Source organism: Drosophila serrata, unplaced genomic scaffold (assembly GCF_035046125.1).
Source record: "Drosophila serrata isolate PLE 108 unplaced genomic scaffold, ASM3504612v1 contig_382, whole genome shotgun sequence".
NCBI lineage: Eukaryota > Metazoa > Arthropoda > Insecta > Diptera > Drosophilidae > Drosophila > Drosophila serrata.
In genome coordinates this window covers 6,382,312-6,403,686 of record NW_028257280.1, presented here as the reverse complement: position 1 = coordinate 6,403,686, position 21,375 = coordinate 6,382,312, and the positions used below count along the sequence as shown (strand labels likewise).

The window sequence follows — 21,375 nt, the reverse complement described above, 5'->3', positions numbered from 1 at the left end:
TTTGCCTTATTCGAATGGCATTTATACAGAGATATATAGAGGGGGAAGTAAGAAAGTAAGCATCAAACATGTTTTAATTTTTGTCACTAATTTTATTGATGAAATCATTTGTTGCGAGTTTTTGATGTTTTGTTTGATATCCTTCTAAGTTTATTATATGGAAATTTGTCAGTTAAGTTGAGTTGGACTAAAATGTATAAGAATTTTAGAAAGGTTTTGCTTTTCGTTAGTTTTCAATTTGGTTTTGCTTTGATTTGTGTTTTCTTAGCATTTTGATAGTTTTAGTTTACCATTTAGCATACACATACAAATAGTATTCATATTGAGGGGAAATCGGTTAATTAACTAATACCGACGATGAATTACGTATTGTGGTTTCATTTTTTTTATTTATTTCTGTATTTTAACCAATTGCTTTGCATATCAATCAAGTTTCACTAGAACTATTTGTTGTATAAAGCGAAAGCGTCGTAGGATTTCATTGATTATGCCTGGTTTGTATAGATATAATATATATTGTATGTATTGTAATTGTTTAATATATAGTATAAATTAATTTTCTCGAGTGTAAAAACTGTAAAACATAAAATGTACTTAGCGACTACAGATAAAGATACACTTTTGGACTTTTTTGGGATTTTTATAAATTATGTTCTTTATATTTGTAAATGTTAGCATAGCGATTTTTTTGTTTATTTTGTATATTTTAAGTGTTAAACTTTGATGCATTTATTTTTCTTGTATTTATTATTTTTCATAAAGTTAATCAGTACGAATTGCTCAAAACGAAATGCCCTGATGAATATTTTTTTTTTTGCTGAACTTGTTGAAGTGCTAAAAATTATTATATTTTTATTTATGTTAAAAACTATTACAGCATTTAAGGGTCAGAAAATAATAAAATGAAAAAGGTTTTCTGTTTTAAGATAAGTTTAAAAAATGTTAATGTTTCTAAATTGCGGGAAAAAAACTTCCATTATTAATATTTTCCTTTATCATATCACTTTTGATTTTGTATTTATATTGAATTAAAGGAAACATTAATAATTATTAAATATATAAAATTTTAAGATATGTAAAATGTGTAGGATTTTTACATACACCTTACATCAGCTTGAACATCTTACATACGCAGCCCATAAGCAGGCTACACATTTTCTGGCAACCTTAAAATGTTGTAGCAACATGTTGCCAAATTAAGCTCTTGTGGTAAACCAAATAAATCAAACAAATTAAAGATTTCTGGCTTCTCATGAGTTTGAATATTAAATAAAATAATTCTTAACACTCCAACACATCCAGAAAAAGGGCTTAATTGTTTCGGGTTTTAATTTTTTCAGCCCTCCTAGTGGCGTAAAAGCACATTGCTGACTTTGGCCTCCGCCTTGGGTGCAATCTTCTCCCGGAATTGCCTGTTCTCCGGATTGGCCAATACGGAGGCAATGAACTCCGAGGTCTCCAGTTGCAGTTGGGTCAACCGCTTCTGGAGGAGCTTATTGCGCTGCACCAGCTTGATGGTCTTGATGGCAATGGACAGCAGACCGTCGCTGTTGTGTTGATGATAGTGCTGCTGCAGGTGGAGCTCCTTGACCGGCTCCTGGCTGTAACCATACCCACTGTCGCCGCCATCATCGTCCTCCTCCTCGGTGGGCACCTCCTCGCAGAACTTCACCGCCGGTGGAGCCGATCTATTGTGTTTGCTACTGAAGGAGTTGGGCTGTAATACTGTCTTGATGTTGCTGTCGCTGCTGGAATGTGGTTGCTGTTGCTGCTGATGATACTGAATCCTGGCTGCCGAGTAGCTATCCTCGTCCAACTGCATCCGGTGCACCGAATCCATCTCCACCTCGGTCTCCACCCCGCTGCTGGTATCCGTCGAGGAGGAGGCCGCCTGGCGGGCGGAAAAAGGTGACAGTCTTCGTTGCAGTCTCATCGGGCGACGACGACTCGAGGGGTTCATCGAACCTTTGGCCACTGCAAAAGAACAATGGAATATATTTTAGTTGTGCAAGGCAGAGGCTTAAAGAGGTTACAGTGGGTTAAAATGGAGAAATTAATGTGTCTAAAATATTATAAAATATTTTTATCTAAGAGCTACATATTCATCTAGCTTAATTGAAAAGAAAAAGGGATTTCTATTGGGATATAAGATTAAGTAATTTCATTTCATTTCTTTTTATACAGACATGGGTTTAAGCATACGCGGAAGTAATAAAAAACATTATTTAATAAGAAAAATAGATCGCTGATAAGTTTTTTTTTTATAAAATTGATTTCTTTATAAAAAAAACTAAAGTGCCACCTAAGCTTTTTACATTGCCCACAGTGCTGTTGACCGCTCAAGTTCTTATGACTTTGTTGTCAACCGATTTCTCAATCTATGACAAAGTCGTTTCTTACTTATATATATACTTATATATACCTATATATAAATAAGTATATATATGTATATATAGACTTATTAAAATCGCGTGTGGGCCCAAAACGTGACCGGCACCAGGGCCAATCACTTTGGCGTTGACTACGCGTTTCGCATCAATTCACAGTCACAACACTTTTGTAACGCTCATTTGCAACTATCAGCTGGTGGAAGTCACGACAATGATCCCACACACTTGACAAAAAAAAATTAAAACAAAATTGGATTAATTTGAGTTATTTATATAAATAATTGAAAAGGAAAAAACGAAGCCATTTTAAGTTTAAAATATTTCAGAAGTTTCACAAAAGCTTAAAGTGCGTAAACGGATTCTTATAAGCAATGAGATTTTATAATATATAAAATACCTTATTTTAGTATACGATTCAGTATTAGTTTTATTTTAAAATATATAAAATTGGCATTAAAAATATATATATTTTTGATGACATAATCTATTTTTTAACAGCTTTTAACCCCTTCTAAAAGTTTTTCACTACGTTTCAAAACTTATTTCCTTCATCAACTTTCTTCATTATAACAAACATATATAGTCTAATTATTTAAAAATACATTTTAATGAAAAACAAATTGAGTGGAACAATGACAGCTGCACCTTGCCTCAATAACACATTTTCCAAGTGCATTCGCACACACTATCTAAAGCATTTCCCCGCTCCTCACACACATTGTGCAATCGCCGCTTTTAGCGACTGTGTCTATGGTCAGGGTCATGACGCGTTTTTTTTTTGTTTTTCTTTTTTTTTTGCGCTGCACATGGCGGTGCACACCCTTGGCTCCCTCGTAGAACGGAACGGAACGGAACTGATTGCGACAATTGGAGGGCCAAACAGAGCCAAGTGCAGTGCAACGTGAGAGTGCAACTCGGGAGGGAGAAAATGGATTACGTATACGCAGCCTTACCAATTTAATAACACCTACTGTTTGGTAGGGTATCGGGTGTGCATTATAAAACATATAAGACTTGTATATTTATAGTTTGATGCCATCTTTGGTATATTGTTTAAAATTGAACAATAACTTAAGAAGCGTATACCTTATACACATAATTTAAGGCTGTCTAAGAATGTTAAGTATACGTCATGTTGTGCATTTAGCTTGCATATTATTTCAATTGTTATTTGCCATTTTTAGTTTTATTCTTTAAAATCAATAAGAACTCAAGAATCGTACAACTTAAAGTCAATATTTTTTCCCCTTTTAGAATATTCTGCCTAATAATATTAAGTATACGCCATGTTGAGCATTTAGCTTGCATATTATTTCTATTGTTATTTGGCATTTTAAGTTACATTCTTTAAAATTAACAAGATCTCAAGAATTGTACTATTTAAAGTCAACTATTGTATATTTTTCACTACTTAGAATATTCTCTTAAGAATATTAAGTATACGCTATGTTGCGCATTCAGCTTAAAACAGGAAATATATCCGCCCTATTATTTTTATATGCATTATAAAATATTTATAATAACTGTAGGCCTAAAGCTTAATTTTATAATTTTAAATGAACCCGAACTCACTTCTCAGAATATTCTGTCTTTGAATATTAAGTATACGCCCTGTTGAGCATTTATCTGTAACCAGGAAGTATTCCCTCATCGTTGCTACGGCATATATACATCCAATTGCTCACCTTGTATTAAATGTCAGCTTTTCAATGAATGTTTATTTTTACAGCTTTCTTTTAACTGTCAGTTGAAGGCACATGTACCTGTCATACATAGTTTATCTAGCTTTCTGTTCATGTGTCTTCAACTTGCAGTTCCCAGAAGTTGTACAGAAACTCCAAAATAAATAGTGAACATGTTAAAATTGTAACTGCAATTTTATAAGTCTTAAATGCCTTTACAAGTTATATTGATATTACAATATATTCCTTATAAACACTTTCAGTATAAATGAAAATTTGTTCTCTGCAAATTTTTGCTACCTTAAAAAATTTCGGCTTTTCCCCTGCTTTACTTAATAAGCTGACTTTCAGCCTCGTCATTGATGGGAGACGATGAGTAATGGAATGAGTGGGACTGCACGTGCCTCGTTCCGTTCTCGGTGAATTAGTCACCGGTGAGGCTTGAAAATAAAATTTTAAATGCCTAAAATAAAAGCCAGAGGGCCAGGGGCATTGGCCAACATTCCATTCAGTGGGGAAAATGGAAAAGAGGGGCAGAGTCTTTGGGGGGAATCCACAAGGAGGTGAAATCGCAAGGGGCTCGCACGTGGCCTCGTCACACCCAGTTTTTTTTTTTTTTTTGATTTAGATGTGTGTCGGTGTATTTCTTTAGGTTTATTTTTATGTGTTGCTGGAAATTAGCAGGCAACAACGAGCACAATTAAAATGGCAGCAGTAGCAACAGCAGCAGCAATGCTTTCAATGAATTCACATTGAATATGGCACCAATAAAGCCGGCAGCAAAAGCATAAGCAAAAGCAAAAAAAAGAGCAAAGTTGGCTAAAAGCAAGCGAAGCAAATGTGCAAAACATGTAAATAAACCCAGCAAAAGTGGCACAGCAGCAACAAAAACGTGCGGAGGTTATGCCACACACACTTATGTGGGGCTCCCCTTTCCCTCCATATTTTTTTTTTTTTTGGTTTTCATGAAATTGTGAAATATATTTCTTGGAAAAAATCTAGGTAAATATTCGTACAATAACACTTGGCTAATGAGTAATAAGTGAACATCATTCGATGGGGCGGGGCTTAAGCAGAATATATGAGGGAAAACGAAGAGCTTAAAGAAGTAAAGACTCTTTTAATATGATTATGCATATAACTAGATCATTAGCTAAAAATATTCTTTACAAAAATTCTGTAAATCTTTTCTATATTAGTAAGTTTTCCAAGAAAAGCATTCAACAGAAAAGGGAAATTGTAGGTCTTTAAGAACCATTATTTATTGGTTATCTTCAAAAGGATTCTTTGTACGAAAAGCGAAGCTTAGCCCCTACTTAGTTCATATCCCATTCCATATCAAATTTGTTCGTCATTGGATATTGTATTTATAAATTTATAACCATATAATCCTGTTCAACAGATCTATAAATTGTATCTAAGAATACTAGAGCATTCATAAAGTATAAAGTATATATCTAAGTTACTATTTGAGCTTGTGAGCTCATAGTCTTTTAAATAATTTCACCTCATTATAAATAATAATCAAATAAATTCCCTTCCTTAAGCTCAAGCTCATTCGTCACTCATCTCATATATATCTACAAGTATATCCATTTCCTTTTCGTTGCCAGTCATGCGGCATTAGATCGCTTATATAAAGGTTTCAGCCAGATTTGCCACTCGAGTCTGTCTTACCTAACAGCAAATAACGCAGGCGGAAGAGCAGCTGGAGCCAATTGCTGACGCAAATTCGTTGAGTTCTTGTGGCATAACCCCAAACTCGCGTGCCCCTAGTGCAGCAGCAATGCGAGGCAGCAACATCAGCAGCTGTAAGGCACCAAGGCGGCAGCATGGAGGCCAACACGTGAAAATCCCAATGCGACCCATCGCACAGGGCACGTGCATGGCGAGTACACTTTGCTGTACACATATGGGCAAGATAATAATGACGACAATGAACTTGGATATATATAAAAATATATAAAAAGATATATAAATTATGTCTTACATTTAAAGATAATTTAGCTTATTTATTTATACTTTTTTTGATTGAACTTTTAAAATCACATTTGATTGGAATCAATATTAGGCTCCTAACTCACTGATTTCTTATAACTTCAAAACTTATTTCTTCTCTACTGCTTTCTTACATAATTAATTATTTAAAACATCTTGAGAAACAATCCAATTGCAAAGTTAATTTATTCAAATAACAAAGGAATAATAAATTCATATAAAAATCCCCTTCATTTCTCAGAGCTATCACTCTGACCACAATTATAAATGACAATGAGGAAATGAGAAATGTGAAACGAGCTCAGAAGCAGTCACAATGTAGAGATACTGCCCGGAGGTGGGTGGCCCAGTTTACATAAATTAATTAAACATGACCGAGTAACGTGAGCAGAGCAATAACAACAAAAGTCACAACAGTCGCATCAGCAAATCAGCAAGGGATTTTGACAATGAAGGGTAGCAAAAATAAATAAAACAAAAGAAAAAATAAAAATAAAAACACATATACATATGTACAAAGAGTAGATTGCAATGAATGTACATATAAGGCAATGTTACGTATACGCCTCGTGCGCCCACCACAAGCTCAAAAGAAGTTGTCGCTGAAAAAAGCAAAGTGACTTATACAATGTAATGTTTAAGTAAATAAAAAGAATGGATTGTAGATTGTGTAATATATATATGCACTCATTTAACATTAAGTTAATCTAAACTAAATAATATATTAATTCAGTTAAAATGTAATTTCTCTCCCTGTACTTAACTACGCCTATTTTACCATCTGTTTACTTACCATAGGCTAGCACCGAGCTGACTTGTGTGGCACCAGCTGCAGATGTTGAGGACGAGGATGAGGATGAGGATGAGGTTGAGGATGATGACGAGGATGCGGTGGCTGTGGCAGCGGATGATGTGGTGACTGTGGCCACGCCATGATGTCGCCTCGTTTCGCGCAGCTGCTTTTTATCCGAACATATGGTGGGCGTCATCTTATTTCACGGGGGCCTCCTTAATATATCTGTACTTTTACCCTGGCAGCGAAAGTTTGCACTGCAAAAGAATAGAATGCAAATAAAGGCAAAGAATTAATTAAACGCCTTCAAGTTGATTAATTGATTAAACGGACTGTGTGACTTAACGACCCCAAAGAACTGCACGCGCCGGCCAGTAATCAAAATAAAATTAAATAATAAAATTCGTACGAGTTCGTTTAACTTTGCGCAATTTTGGCATTGTTTGGTTTTTTCTTTTTTTCGGTTCGCACAGTTGCAGTGATTCCTTTGCAGAATTCAGAACACATTTCGAAATAGAGAGAGGATATGGCGGGTCGTAAAGTGTGTTTATTTCGGTGGCGATAAGAACACTCAGCGGAAGTTGAATAGCATCGTACTATAAGCTTTGTAAATTAAATCATTTGGGGATTTCAAAAGATATGAAGGAGTAGAGTTCTTCAGGAAACCGTTTATCAAAGAATTTTCGGAATTATTTGTAGTCTGGAATTCAACTTCTAAGAGCTGATAAAATATAATAAACCTTAGAGACTTTGTTTCATCATCTTTTCTTAAAAATATATTCAATAGATTTAAATCACTTTGTTTTTTTAACCTCTTAAGCCGCTTCCACTTCTTAAAAAACCCAAACCGAACCGAACCGGATCGCAGACCACTAATCCCTTATAACTACATAAATCACTTGTGGCAAACAATCAGCGTTGAGTCCAGAGTTCAGAGTCCCAAGTCCAATCTCCGGGTTGACATTTCGAAGCGGCAACATGAGCGTGGGCCTTGGCATCGAAATGAAACTCAAGATGACGCACCGGAGCACCCGGACCCAAGCTCATTAAGCGTGCTCCAAATCCTGGCTAACGACCATCGGCCAAAGGTAAACAAACTTAAAGTGACTGGCGGGAATGGGCTTCCCGGGGTTTTGGACAGAATATTGATGGGAAAACATTTTGGCGGGCACGCGAAATTGCTCAAGTGTTTGTCAGAGGAGGAGGAGCCAGAGGAGGAGTAGTCAGAGGAGCAGGAGAAGCAGGAGGAGCAGGGAAGCTTCAGGGATGAGTCCCGCCTGACGGCAGTCAAATTCAAATTGAAAAACGCCCCAAAAAAGACGAAGAGCAACGAGGCTGTTGACGGCACGTGTATCTCTTGAGTGTAATTACATTTGGTTAAAGCGCTTGCGACGATGATGAAATGTTTGCGGCCCTTGACGGCATTTTACCAACCTGTCCCCCGTTACCAGTTTGCAAAACCCACAAGCCGCTACCATCTACACTCTACCCTCAACACTCTACCCGCAATATTTAAAATACTTGTGGGCGGCTAAGAAGATTGCCAGCCCCGTCGTCCCTCGCTTTCAGTTCGATGTCAATGCGCCAATATTGCGCTGAAATTACATTTCATTATTTATGCCTTATCCGTCATCCGATAGTTAAAGCCTGAGAGCCGATCCAGGGCAACCATAGTGCACAGAGGAAAATATTTATTTATTTAGAATACCGGATATTATATCAGTCAGAAGCTTTCAACTCAGTCAAGGAGTCATTTCCGACCCTATAAAGCATATATATTCTTGATCAGCATGATCAGCAGAGTCGATCTACCTATCTCCGGCGGAAAAATAAACTTTTCAAATTTTTACAAAATTTTATGAGGGGTTCCATCGTAAAAATTATCAAAAAATTTGCAAAAAAATTTAATATTCTAAAATCCTGAATTGAGTATGCAGAATTATTAACCTAAAAAAAAATAACATAGGAATGGTTTCCGAATGAAAATAAGTGCTTTTTTGTCTAAGTTATGAGATTTTTGAACTTTGATTTGTGGAAAAAATTGTCATATAAAAATATCCATAAATATTGATTCAAAGAAAGCAAATATTTTAAGCTTAGCTATGATTAGTATCTTTCAAAATCGATCCTATAATTCAATTCCAAAAAACTTTTGAACTTTGGCTTAAGTAAGACCCCTTAATATGTGAAATTGATATAGTTTTTAAATTTATTGTAGTAAAACTAGGTTTCTTTTCTTATTTCAAACGATATAAAAAGGACTAACATAAATTATTCTACGTGTAATTATCCCAACTGTGTTGTCCCTTAAGCTGAGACTGGGAAATGTCTGTAACAAAAGACCGAAATGTGCGTAACAAATACTAAGCCTCAACGAATTGCCCCAGTGGCAAATTTAATACAGCGCGTGCGGCCCGAAAGCAAAAGAAGGTTGGTCGTTGAACCAGAGGGGAGCAGGAAAAATGTCCTGTGAGGCGGCAATAGGGACCTCTTCCTAGACCACACCGAGGAAGTGTACAACACTTGAAGCACTGAGCAGATTTAAGGCTCAATTTGGGGGGGGGGGAAACGATGAAGCAACAATTTGAGACACGTTTCTCGCTCCGCAAAACGACAAAAAAAAAACACACCTGTAGATCTGACCCGCCCAATGTCGCTGCTACCGGTCGGAGGTCAAGTCAATCAAGCCGCTGTGATGAGATTTCCCGCTGCGTGCCTACAAATTAGCCAATAATTGTTCAACATGACACGCCACAGAAAAACAAGAGAATAAAGCAATAAAAACACGCACCACTGTTGTCAGCTGTCAAAAGCGAGAAGTAAGACAAAGCAGAAACTAATGGGAAACAAAGGAATCTGCTTATGCCAATGACTTTTCACACGCCACCGAAACGGAAGGGAAATTTGATTTTCTCTTCTTTTTGTTTTTTTTTTTTTTGGCAAATTGTTGGGGCAGACAATTGTGACCGGCGGCGGTCACATCACAAAGACAAAATATTGTCAACTTGAAATAAGAGTTCAGGGAACTCTCGATGTCAATGTTGTTTATTATTTTCAGGAACGTACCATACAATATTTTTTGAAGTTTATTTGTCATGTGTAATGCTAAACGCTGCGGGCACCACAATACCTCGCTTTGTTCTCGAAACATGAGCCAAGGCACTCCCTCAGACAGCACAGCATACATGTGTACACGGAGAGAAATGTGTTGTAATTTTAAAGTATATTAAACAAGAAATTATAAGAAATATTTATTATACAATTCGTTTTTAAGTTCCTCAAATACTCCCTCAAACATACTTTTTTACAATAGATATGTGTTTATAATATATATTAATTGTGTTGTAAATGGAGATATATTATGCCTAAAAGGTTCTTGAATATCCCTGAATATGTTAAGCAAAATATCTCTTAATTTACAACACAATTAATATATATTATGAACAACATTTTCCCCTGTGCATATGATTATTCATGTATGTCTGGCTATAGCCGACGTGTCTGGCCTTTTGTGAGTATGCTCGGGAAAGCGTTTTAAATTGCACTGGGGTCTCGTTTTTCTAAATGTTGGCTTCCATCATCTGACACATGCTGCATTAGCCGAAAGTGGGCTTGAAATATTCATAACCCCAATGATTCTGGCTATTATTTACTTGAAAAGTGCTCAGCCGTGAAGTGGGAGTGAGTTTGTGTCATCGTCCTTCAGGGCGTATACTTAATATTGTGACAGCTTAGTGGCTCATGTAAAAATGTTCCTTTTCCTTTCTAATCGTCGTCACGACCAATGACATGCCTTCGACTGTGTAATCTCTAATGGAAATTCCATTCATTTCTCAACCTTATCTAATAAAAAAAATAAACTAAACACGCGCAACGAATTTATAAAGACACCGCCGCTGGCAAACAGAAATCCCATCTCTCTGTATAGAATAAATAAAACTTTCCTCTGCATGTGTATTTTTTATGACTATTTCTTACATTTATTGTTTACATGGGGCCATGTTTACTTGAGATTTGCGTTTTTGTTTGGCCAATACTCTGTTTTTTTTTGGGGGAAAAAGGTATATGGATTTATTCGGTTAATACAGAAGTTTGGACTGTATTTTACAATTTGTTTAAATAAGTTCAAAGATACTCATTAAGAGCTGTTAATAATTATTAATTCCTTTTTGTCTTCTTTAATTGTATTATGACAAATTTAATTACTTGACTTAAACACTTTATTTTCTTATTTTCTCATATTAAACTTTACCAGTCAGGTGCTAAGTAAAATCTATGTTATATCACTGTGTATTTCACATTTAAATTAATTATAAAATCCAAGACTTAGCTTGCTGTGACTTTCCAGGGCATCTTGTCTTCGTTAATTGAATTTATTTTCCATTACTTGTTTTTGCGCTGAGAGCAAAACTGCTCATGGGCAAGACATTCTACCACAAAGTCAAAGTGCTAATTTTCCTTCTTATCTCAGCACATGCGCCTGGAAGTCAGACAGCAACAGTGACAATGACAGCAAAAAAAAAAAACTACGAATAAAAAAATAGCAACAAAAAATATCAGGTAATACCTGGCGAAACAACAACTAAATAGGCAATCAACATGCGTCATAATTGTATTTAGATACGCTTGGAGTTGAGGAGAAAAACGTGTCAAAAGTGGGCTTGCCAGTATTTTTCTTTTCGCCTTTCTAGTCTAGACAAGGTCCAGATATAAGAATTAGCATGTCCAATGGATCAGATTGAGAGAGAACTATCGATAATGGCGATGAAATTTCAGTTGCCTAATTGAAGCCGCCGAAAGGCAATAAAAGTTTACGATGCCGAGACGAGGAAAGCAAATAAAAGCCAAAAAAAATAGCATTAAATGACACACACGTGTGCCAAATTATGACTTCTCGATAAGAGGAATTCAATAACAACCAAAGAAATGACAGAGATAAAACAACGAACCGGAACCACACACTTGAGGGGCAGAGTTCTCAGAGACAGACATTGTCGTGGTTTTTATTAGCCATTGAGCTGAGATTTTAGCTTAAGACAAGCTGGATAATAATAAGCTTTTAATCTATAGCTAAATTTAATATAGAAAATTATTATAAAATTTCCAGGGAATATGCAAGGATTATATAGCAGCTATGTAGAAAGTATTTTTAGACTTAGTAAAACATATTATAAATAAAGACAAACATGATCTTCATACCATTCTTATATAATTCCCTATAATAAATTCCAAGCTCCAACATAACAAATAAATCAAAAACAAAACCCAAAAAAATCGCCACAAATCTAAATCGAAACTATAAATCGCACAGTAAATATTCATGATAAAGTCCATCAACTTTAAACAAAGAATGCTGTCCAAAGACAAAGCTTAAGTTGATCGCATTTTTCAACTTCTGAAACAGAAAACTGACATTAATTTCCTTTGTTTTTATGTTCCGCTGTTCAACCACATGTAAATTAATCAACAGTCTAATTAGCTAAATGTCTGAATGCCCAAAGCTTTAATAAAACTTTTGATTGTCAAGCCCACAAGGCGAAACCAGATCTCCCAATACCAAAAAAAAAGACTTGGAGCATAAAACGCAAATGTGATTGATACAGGTCGTGCGTCACTAATTAATAGATCTTTTGAATATCGAAAAGACATCAGAGAGTGTTTCAAATTTCAGTTTCTTTCCGCGAAATGATTATCTTGGCATTTTTATAATGCCATACACCTTTTATTGGCTTCGATTGTTGCGGCTAATTGGATCGTGGGCAGAGTAGAAGTTGTGTCTTTTCATTGTTGTCTTCGAAATCGAATGAATTTTATGATTCGCGAATATAAATTTTTGGTTTTGAGTGTTTGACAACAGCAATAATTCTGCCTGGCACGTCATAAAAATGTTATGCGAAACATTTACCATTAATTAATGACTTTCCGCAGGCACGTGTGTTTTTATTGTAATTTCTGCCCTCAATTGCAAATGTTCTATAAATAAAATGACTATTTTTAGTTAGCATTTTAGCAAAGGCAATACAACTTAATTAAAGATTTTACGCTGAGTCATAGAATTAAATAAAGAAACACCTTCAATTGTGATATTTTATATATGTAGCTTTCATACAATTTACTTTATTAATAGCTAATCGAATATCGAATCGCTGATAAGCTGCAGCAATTATTGCTTTTTCATTTTGCGTCTGTATTGCTAGCAATAAACTAAAACCAATTAAATATAATCCCCATATGGACTGCAATCATTTATTATCGGTTAATAACCGCAAAGTGAGATGATAAATTGTTCCTGCTAATATTTCGTAATACCTCAAACATCTGTTGTTTGTTTCCCTAATGCTATGCAGATAATTGCTAAGAACATGACCTTTTAGATAAGCTTAAAAATATTTGAAGTCATTAAACAATAAAATAAAAAAATTAAACAAATTAAGATTATACAGAACACATTTTCTGGCTAATGTAGGTCATGGTCCAATTTGTTTCTCCGAAATTAAACATAAGTCACAGTTACTGCATTTATAATCACGTTCCATGTTTCCCAGGAAAACATTGTTGAATACAGCTTTTTCCTGGTAACCCCAGATTCCAGAAGCAAGATATTATGATATTTAATAAACGTAGACAATGGAGAATTATTAACTCGTGGCTTCACAAGCCAAGTGAGTCAGAGAGATCAACTCTTTCAAGATAGCCGACTAACTGGGCTCCAGAGTTGGCATTACAAAAGAGTCGCCGAATGGCCAAAACAGTTCACTGACAGTAGCCGGTCAAGGGGCATCCCCTGAAGAACTACGAATAATATATCTCTATGTATATTTGTGTATTTTTTGTGTTCAGAAGACAGAAACCAGAAGCGGCGCGTGTTGGCAAATCCCCTTCGAGCTTACCGCCCCGCCTTTGTTTAATTTATGTTTGCCTAGTCGCTGTCTCTACGCTTTGAATGGCAGTGAAATATAATTCGCTAATGTGGTCATAAAATGGGAGAAAAAAAGAATGTATATAGAGACAATAGAGACCATATTGCTTGTCTTAGCCGCACGTGTGGCTCATTTATGAACGGGGAAATGGGGAAATTCGGTTTAATTTCCCTTAAACAAGCATTTCCGCCTGCCCTGCCAAAGCACATAGTGCAAACACTGGCGCGTGCACTCACTCGCTCACAGTTACATTTGTATTTGTATTCATATTTATTAAGGCGTCGTGTGGCTCTCGTTATTGGGTCAGCAATTAGCTATATGGCCCGGCAGCTGGCCAAGTGTTTGCCCAACATGGCCAAGTGCAAACAGCTGATGTAGGACGGTGTAAGAGCCAACCTCGTCGTGTGGCAGCTACTACTACACAGGGAAAAAATTAATAAAGCAAGTGGGATAAGTAGTAAAATTACTTTAAAAATACAATACTAGTAAAAAATTATATACAATTTTAGTTTTTTTCAGAGAGAAGACAGAGAAATGTTTTACAAATAAATTTTACAACTAACATATATTTAAAAAGTTAATTATTTTAAAAGTATTTTACATTTACTAAAAAAAATAAAATAATATTTTGGTTACACTTATCCACGGAGTAAGTATTTATGATAATAATTTTAAACGTAAAATTTCCACTTTGTTTTCAGAATAATAAATGATGAGAAATCCCATTTATAACTTTGCCTATTTGAGCTTTGGCTGGGGTTCAATTTAATTGTCTGTCATTTTAATTACCGAAAAGCAAACACTATAGTTATGTCACATCACCTTAATGGGAATTTCCGTTAAAATAATTTGGTAAATATTACGTATACGACACGTATTCCAATAAGAGAGTTCAAATGTTCACCTTTTGGTTAGAGAACGCGCTAAGTGCTATAATTATATATATATAGTATACTATACCAATTAGAAATTATAAAAAATTTATTTAATTTCTGAAAATTACAAATTATCCCATAATACTTTCTTCAGGAGACCCTAAACTTACAAAATTTACTTAAATTAAATTTCCCTTAACCAAACAGAATCTCTTATAACTTTATCCATTCTATTAATAAACAATAATTTCCTTCCGGAAACGGTTAATTTATGCCCTGGGATTTTGAATAAATCTCAATGGATCCCACAGCTTGATCCCCTTAATAAGTCATTAACCGAATTAATTATACTATAGAAATTAGGCAATTTTTTATTGTTATTGCTGTGTCTCGTGTTTCACATTTGCCATTCATGGGGGTCCCTCACAGAAGCCGTTAGCATTTTTAGATGTTACAGTTTAAAATAATGCTCCCCCTCCACCCACACACACACACAGAAGCACCCACCCCACTCACACAAGCGTGAAGTGCCGCACACGTGCGACCGAACACAAACGCCAAACGACATGACCAAAAGCCACGGCGAAAAAGAGAATTAATTTTGTAGTTGCCTGCATAAATTAAAATCACCAAAAAAAAAAGAGAAGCACAGACAAAAACAAAGAAGACTTTGTCATTCAATCGCAGTCGCTATTGGCATCGCAGTCGACGTCGTAGCCCACTTGGCGATAATTTCATAGACACGAGCACAGCGGATAGACAAGGGCGTAGAGAATACAATAAACTCGTGCAAAGCACATTGAAAGAAATATTTAAAAAGAGGAAATCAGAGTTTTTTGTTATTTATTTATTATAAAATTTGCTTTAAAAGTTCTTAAAATAATGGGTTTAGGAAAAGCTACCCTTATCTTTCTATATTATATAATAACGGGAGTTATGGCTATGGAGAGGCCAACAATTTTTTTTTTATAGCAGAACTTTTTATAGTTTAAGATCTGCTTATAAATCTAAATTTTTTTTATTACCTTGAATGGTTAAAAAAATATAAATAAATTTATAACAAATATTAATATTATTTTTTAAGTCTTTAATATTTTTTCTCTCTGCACAACCCCAAGAACACTTCGTCAAGTGATGCAATCTACCGCATACTTCCCTTTTCTCAAATTTTTCCCACTGTGCATGAGAGCCTCGAGTGCGGGAGAGAGAATAGCGATAAAAGCTGCTCTCACCCTGCTCCTTTCTCCTCCCCCCTTCGCCCTAATCTGCAGCACAAGCCACAAGAGAGCCGGGAAAAAACAATGGCTCACACACACACAAAGGAGAGCTCACATGCCGTTAATGAACTTTTATGCTACTATCTCCCTCCTTCCCACTCTCGCAGCGGCCTAGAGAGGATGGCCGAGTTGTTCTTGTTTTTTTTTTAGGTGTATATTTTGTGAGTGTGTATTTTTTTGTTTTATATTTATTATTACTTTTTTTTTGTGTATTGAATTAACGACGCACGTGTTGCGCCGGCCAAGCTGCGCGCGCTCCCGTTTCTCCACTTTCGAGTTCAAAGTTGGCGTCGCCGTCGCCGTCAACGTCTCTGCCGATCCGCATAGCAGCTTTGAATATATTTTTTTTTTTCTGTTTCTTTTTTTTCTGCTGCCCTCGTTGTTGTTTGTTTATATTTATATATCGGATGGGGCTCATATTTTGTTTGTTGTTGTAATTCGGAACGCGCGCGTTCGAGCTAAAATGATAAATCTACGATTATGGGCGTCATGGGGTGTCATGAATGGAGCGGCCTCCCGAACACGCGCAAGAGTTACCTATCGCAGATTTAGATATGGAATAGATATGGTAGGTGGGGGAGGGGGTGGCAGGGCATTGCCACCTGTACATTAAAATGGCCACGTATGTATATGGCAACTTCCGGTTGGCTTTTAGGACACAAGAACGAAGGGACACCGATGGTATTAGATACGTTTTGCAAACGGAAGTTTATTATTGTGACACGCACCTGTGACACCTATGTAAAGTTATTAAAAAAGAATACTCAGGCTTTAAGGGGGTGCTTACAGAAACGTATGCATATCTATTATTTTTTGTACCCTGTCCAAAAAAATTATAATTGTAGTCATAAGCTTGTAATGCAGTGAAAAAATACATTTCCGACCCTATAAATCATATATATTTTTGATCAGCATAAACAGCCGAATCAATCTAGTCATCTCCAGTAGAACAAAAAATGTATAAATTTTTTCAATACATTTAATTTTTGAAAAATTGATCAAATTTTAAAAATGTATTAATTCTTAATTGAGTATACAGATTTATTAATCTCACAAAAACTAACATAGGACAGCGTTCCGAATTAAAATTAATGCATTTTTGGCTTAGCTATGAGACTTTTAAACTGAACCCCTTTGGAACCCCTTTTCTCTTAAGACACACACTGCGTATACTTAATTTAATGGTTTTCACGTTAAGTATACGCCATGTATGCCAGATAGCTGACCAGCTGTAGGGAATACCCTGACAAGGTGCTTCAGCTGCTTTAAATTTTAAACTGAAATGAAAACCCAGACATTATCCTTTCAACGTAATTGTATTTGCAAGAAATATTTATAGAACATTTAAGTAATATTTTTACGCTCTTGCAGGGTATTATAATTTTAGTCAGAAGCTTAAAATGCTGTGAAGAAATCATTTTCGACCCTATAAACCATATATATTCTTGAACAGCATCAACAGCCGAATCGATCTAGCTATGTCTGAAGGAAAAATAAATTTTCGAATTTTTTTTAAAATTTTTATAATCATTAAAATTGTCAAAAAATTGACAAATAATTTAAAAATTTTTGAAATTTTAAACTGAGTATGCAGATTTATTACCGTAATAAAAACTAACAAAGGAAAGCTTTTCGAATTGAAATTAATGCTTTTTTGGCAATGTTATGAGTTTTTTAAGTTATAATTTTTCAAAAAAATATTGCGGATAAAAATATTAATAAACCCTAGTTATTTCAGACTTTTAAGTAATTCAATATATGCCACACATTTTCTCTTTTATCATTTATTTATAAATAAATAAGTCCCGCCATATTGGTTAGCTTTTAAAAACAACTTTCTATAAAGTTAACATTATAATACCCAACTGAAAAGACAAAGATTTTACCCAATGCCTTCTCAAGCAAAAAGTCTTAGTTAAACAACTGCATTGGTTTCCCAGTAAGTAAATAAATAAACAAACAGCTGTCGATTGTAAAAGTCACAGCTTGGTTCACTTTAGCTGAGCCATCGCTTCTCTTTAGCACTTCATAAAAAAAAAGGCAGCGGCAAAAAAAAAGTGAACCAGAAAAAACCCCCAGCTTCTCTATTCTTTATTTCTCTGAGAAGACTTTAACCTCGGATGAGGTTTTGGTTTGAGCTGCTCTCCTCACAAATATTTCACACGCTTAGGTTTCTGGTTTTATGGTTAGAAAAAAAAAAAAAACAAAAAACAAAAGAAACCATTAAGGTGTCTAGCCATGAAGAAAGGAAGTTATATTTTGTATCTTAATTCGGGGAATTCGACGGCTAAAAAATAAAGAAAGGTCTAAATGGTAACACATGCTGGAATTTATTCTTTCTTTTCTTGTGGAGATTAAACTGGAAAAGATTTCAAAACTAAAGGTAAACATTGGAAATATCCAAAGAACTGGAAATATTATTTATTAAAAGCATTTATTAGGGTCTTCTGTCTGGATAATTCTGGATAAAACCCCTTTTTGGGACTTCCCTTTTTTTATTTATTTCCTCGCATACAGAGGAAAATTTTTCACATATGCTTTGCTGTCCCTTTATTTATTTCTCTAATTTGTTTACTTTTCTAACTTTGAGCTTTAAAAGCCACACACATTTGTTTGGTTTTAAGGGGAAGCTTAAGAAATCAATATTGCGCATACGCCATGTAACCCGCCATCGCGTTGCAGTCAAGAGTTGCAACTTGCAGCACTCTGCAACGAGGAAAATGCCAAAGGGCATCCATGGTATGCGTCATCTCATGAAGCCCACGGATCCTGACCTAAATTCGTCCTTCAGAAGGTGAGGCGAGCACAGAGAAAAAAAAACAACACGAAATTGGTTCAAGAGGCTGGGAAATCCGAGGCAGCATCTCTAGTTGCGAGAAGGAGAGCTTTCAGCATCGGGAAGTCGCCTGTCAAGTGCAATTTTTTTGTTCTTTCTTTATTATTATGCTGCCGCGCTGCTGAGGCACGTGTGGCACACGAAATGTTGGCAAATGCTAAACGCTAATGCTCGGAGATTTATGGCCAAAAACCTTTTCACGAGCGTTGGGACTTACCGAGGATAATGCTGGCGTGTGTGGGGGATGTTTAGCGCTGACTTTGTTTTTCCGCTAGATACCCTTAATTTAATGCACTCTCATTGGCAATAATGAGCATTATTTTTCCGCTTTTTCTTCTTCTGGTTGTGGTTGTTGTACAGATATTTATTTATATTTGTTTTCGCACGCTTTTAATCTATTCTCGGCAGCGGCGGCGGCGGCGGCGGCGGGACGTGTGTGTGCAAATTCATAGACGCCAATGGCAACACGCGCGCCAAACAAAACTTTCGCTTTCGTTGCGCGTGTGGCCGTCGCACAACAACAACAACAAAACAACAACGATAACGGCAAGCACAAAGTGCACACACACTGCGGCACTCTTTCACACGGAGGCACACACACACACTGATACACCAACGAACACACGCGCTGGCAAACAACAAACACGGATATGCCGATGGCCGATATGCGAACTCGGCATTTGCTCTCTCTCTCTCTCTCTCTCTCGAAACTCCCGGAAAGCACGGAGCTCTACCAGTCTCTTTGCCCGAGTTGTGAACGCTTCAACCGCCCAAAGCAGAATGAACGCGACCCGTCGACCGACCCACGTTTTAACGGCAGCTCAGCAGTCGCCAAACAGTGCCGTGCACCCTACAAATGTGGCGAAGCCATAGAGGCCAATAATGATGCTAAATAATGTTACTAAAGATTAATTATTTATATGCCTTACATTTTCCAAGTCAGTAAATTTTGATATTTTTTTGACATATTTTATTATTTATTACTACTCAACTACAAAGAAATAATAATAATTTATGGATAAAAATATAGTTTACTTATTATTAATTATCCATTTTATTGATAATTAAATTTGCCCCTGAAATAGTCAACCAATTTAAAGGTCAAATTATTTATTATATATTATTATTATTTCTATCTTTTTATTTAATTATATTTTATTTTAACTTAACCCCTTTTTAACAAAAATGCTAGTAGGAATTTATAGTACAATATTTATTTTATAAAATGGTGCCAAAAGATTATATGAAAAATCGGTTATTATTAAAAACTGAAAGAGAATCTCTTTAACGATTTGAGTTCTAGAAAACACACTTATTTAAATACATATTTTGTTTCAATTTGTATACTTTCCATTTACATATATTTAATTCAACTGATTCTGATTCTATCATAAAAACTAAATGTTCAATAGTCGAACTTAAAAATCACTTACCACACCGATTAGTATTCCACGTTTCAGCTGATTAGTCACTAATTAACAAACTGACTTGTGCACGCAAATTAATCCCACAGGCTTTATCGCTCGCGTTATCGGCGGAATATAATTCCAATAAAGTGAGCTGCCAGGCTTGACTTTTATATTTGCACATGCTCATGTCTGAGCAGCCATCAAAATTAAAACTATTTATAGATACGACCAGAAGAACCATTGACACACATTCATCGAACAGTCGCCAACGCATCTCTCGGCCAGCGAAAATGTTTCCGCAACAATGTTGAGGCAACATTCGAGAGCACACACACACTGCCAGAAATTAGGGGAAACCCACAAGCCAACGTGGGTTTGAGTTTGTTTTGGTTTCTTGCCTTTCTGGTTGCCTAAACCGGGCGGGCACCTACGGGCAGAGCAACCCCACAGCTGGCAGGCATCCCGACCCAACCGAACCGAACCTACCCGACCCCTACCCCTACCAACCCCCCCTCTCGGAAGGCAATTTTGTCGCACGTGTCGGAAATTTTGTTACGGCCGATTGCGTTCGCTTCCTCCTCCCCCTTGCCAGCGCCTGTCTCTGTGTGAGTGTTTCAATGAGTTGCTTGGCCGTGTTTGTGCTGACGGGTGGATGGATGTAGGTACATACATAAATACAGAAGGAATTCTGTAACAAAAAAACACATAAAATATTTCGAGGAAAATATTAAAATTGGTTCTTAAATTTTTGGGTAAAATAAAAAAATAAAATATATAGTATATTTAATTATATAGTATATTTAATTATTTAAACTATTTAACTTTAAATCCTATGAAATTTAAGGCAAGGTAACACATTAAAATGTTTATTTCTATATAATATATTGTATAAAAAATATGGTAGTTATTCTATCTACCATAATAAAGAAAATATCGTAGAGTTTTTGTGTTTTTATCTATTATTAAATTACCATAAATATTATTAATCAAAACCAAAATCAAGATATTAAAACGGTTACAGTGAGGTTTTAATTTTAAACAATTTATTACTTAAGGTTAACCCCAATTAACTATTTATAAAATATATCCCCTACATAAGTTCATCTTCCTGAAGTCCCACTGTATTTGTATATGCATACATATATCCAAGCCCGGCCTTTCTCGCCGTTTTCGTAATGAAAAGGCAATTCAATGG

The 21,375-nt window shown here is 35.7% G+C and overlaps 1 protein-coding gene across 1 annotated transcript; it reads right to left on the bottom strand.

Annotated features, from left to right (window-relative positions):
- Positions 1-71: 71 nt before the first annotated feature.
- Positions 72-19,578, bottom strand: Cipc (Clock interacting protein circadian). Its single transcript, XM_020955219.2, has 3 exons — positions 18,989-19,578; positions 6,864-7,120; positions 72-1,974 (listed from the first exon to the last, which is right to left on the bottom strand). Exons 2-3 carry the CDS (start codon positions 7,057-7,059, stop codon positions 1,346-1,348), a joined length of 825 nt encoding a protein of 274 aa, XP_020810878.2. The 5' UTR covers positions 7,060-7,120; positions 18,989-19,578; the 3' UTR covers positions 72-1,345.
- Positions 19,579-21,375: the final 1,797 nt, after the last annotated feature.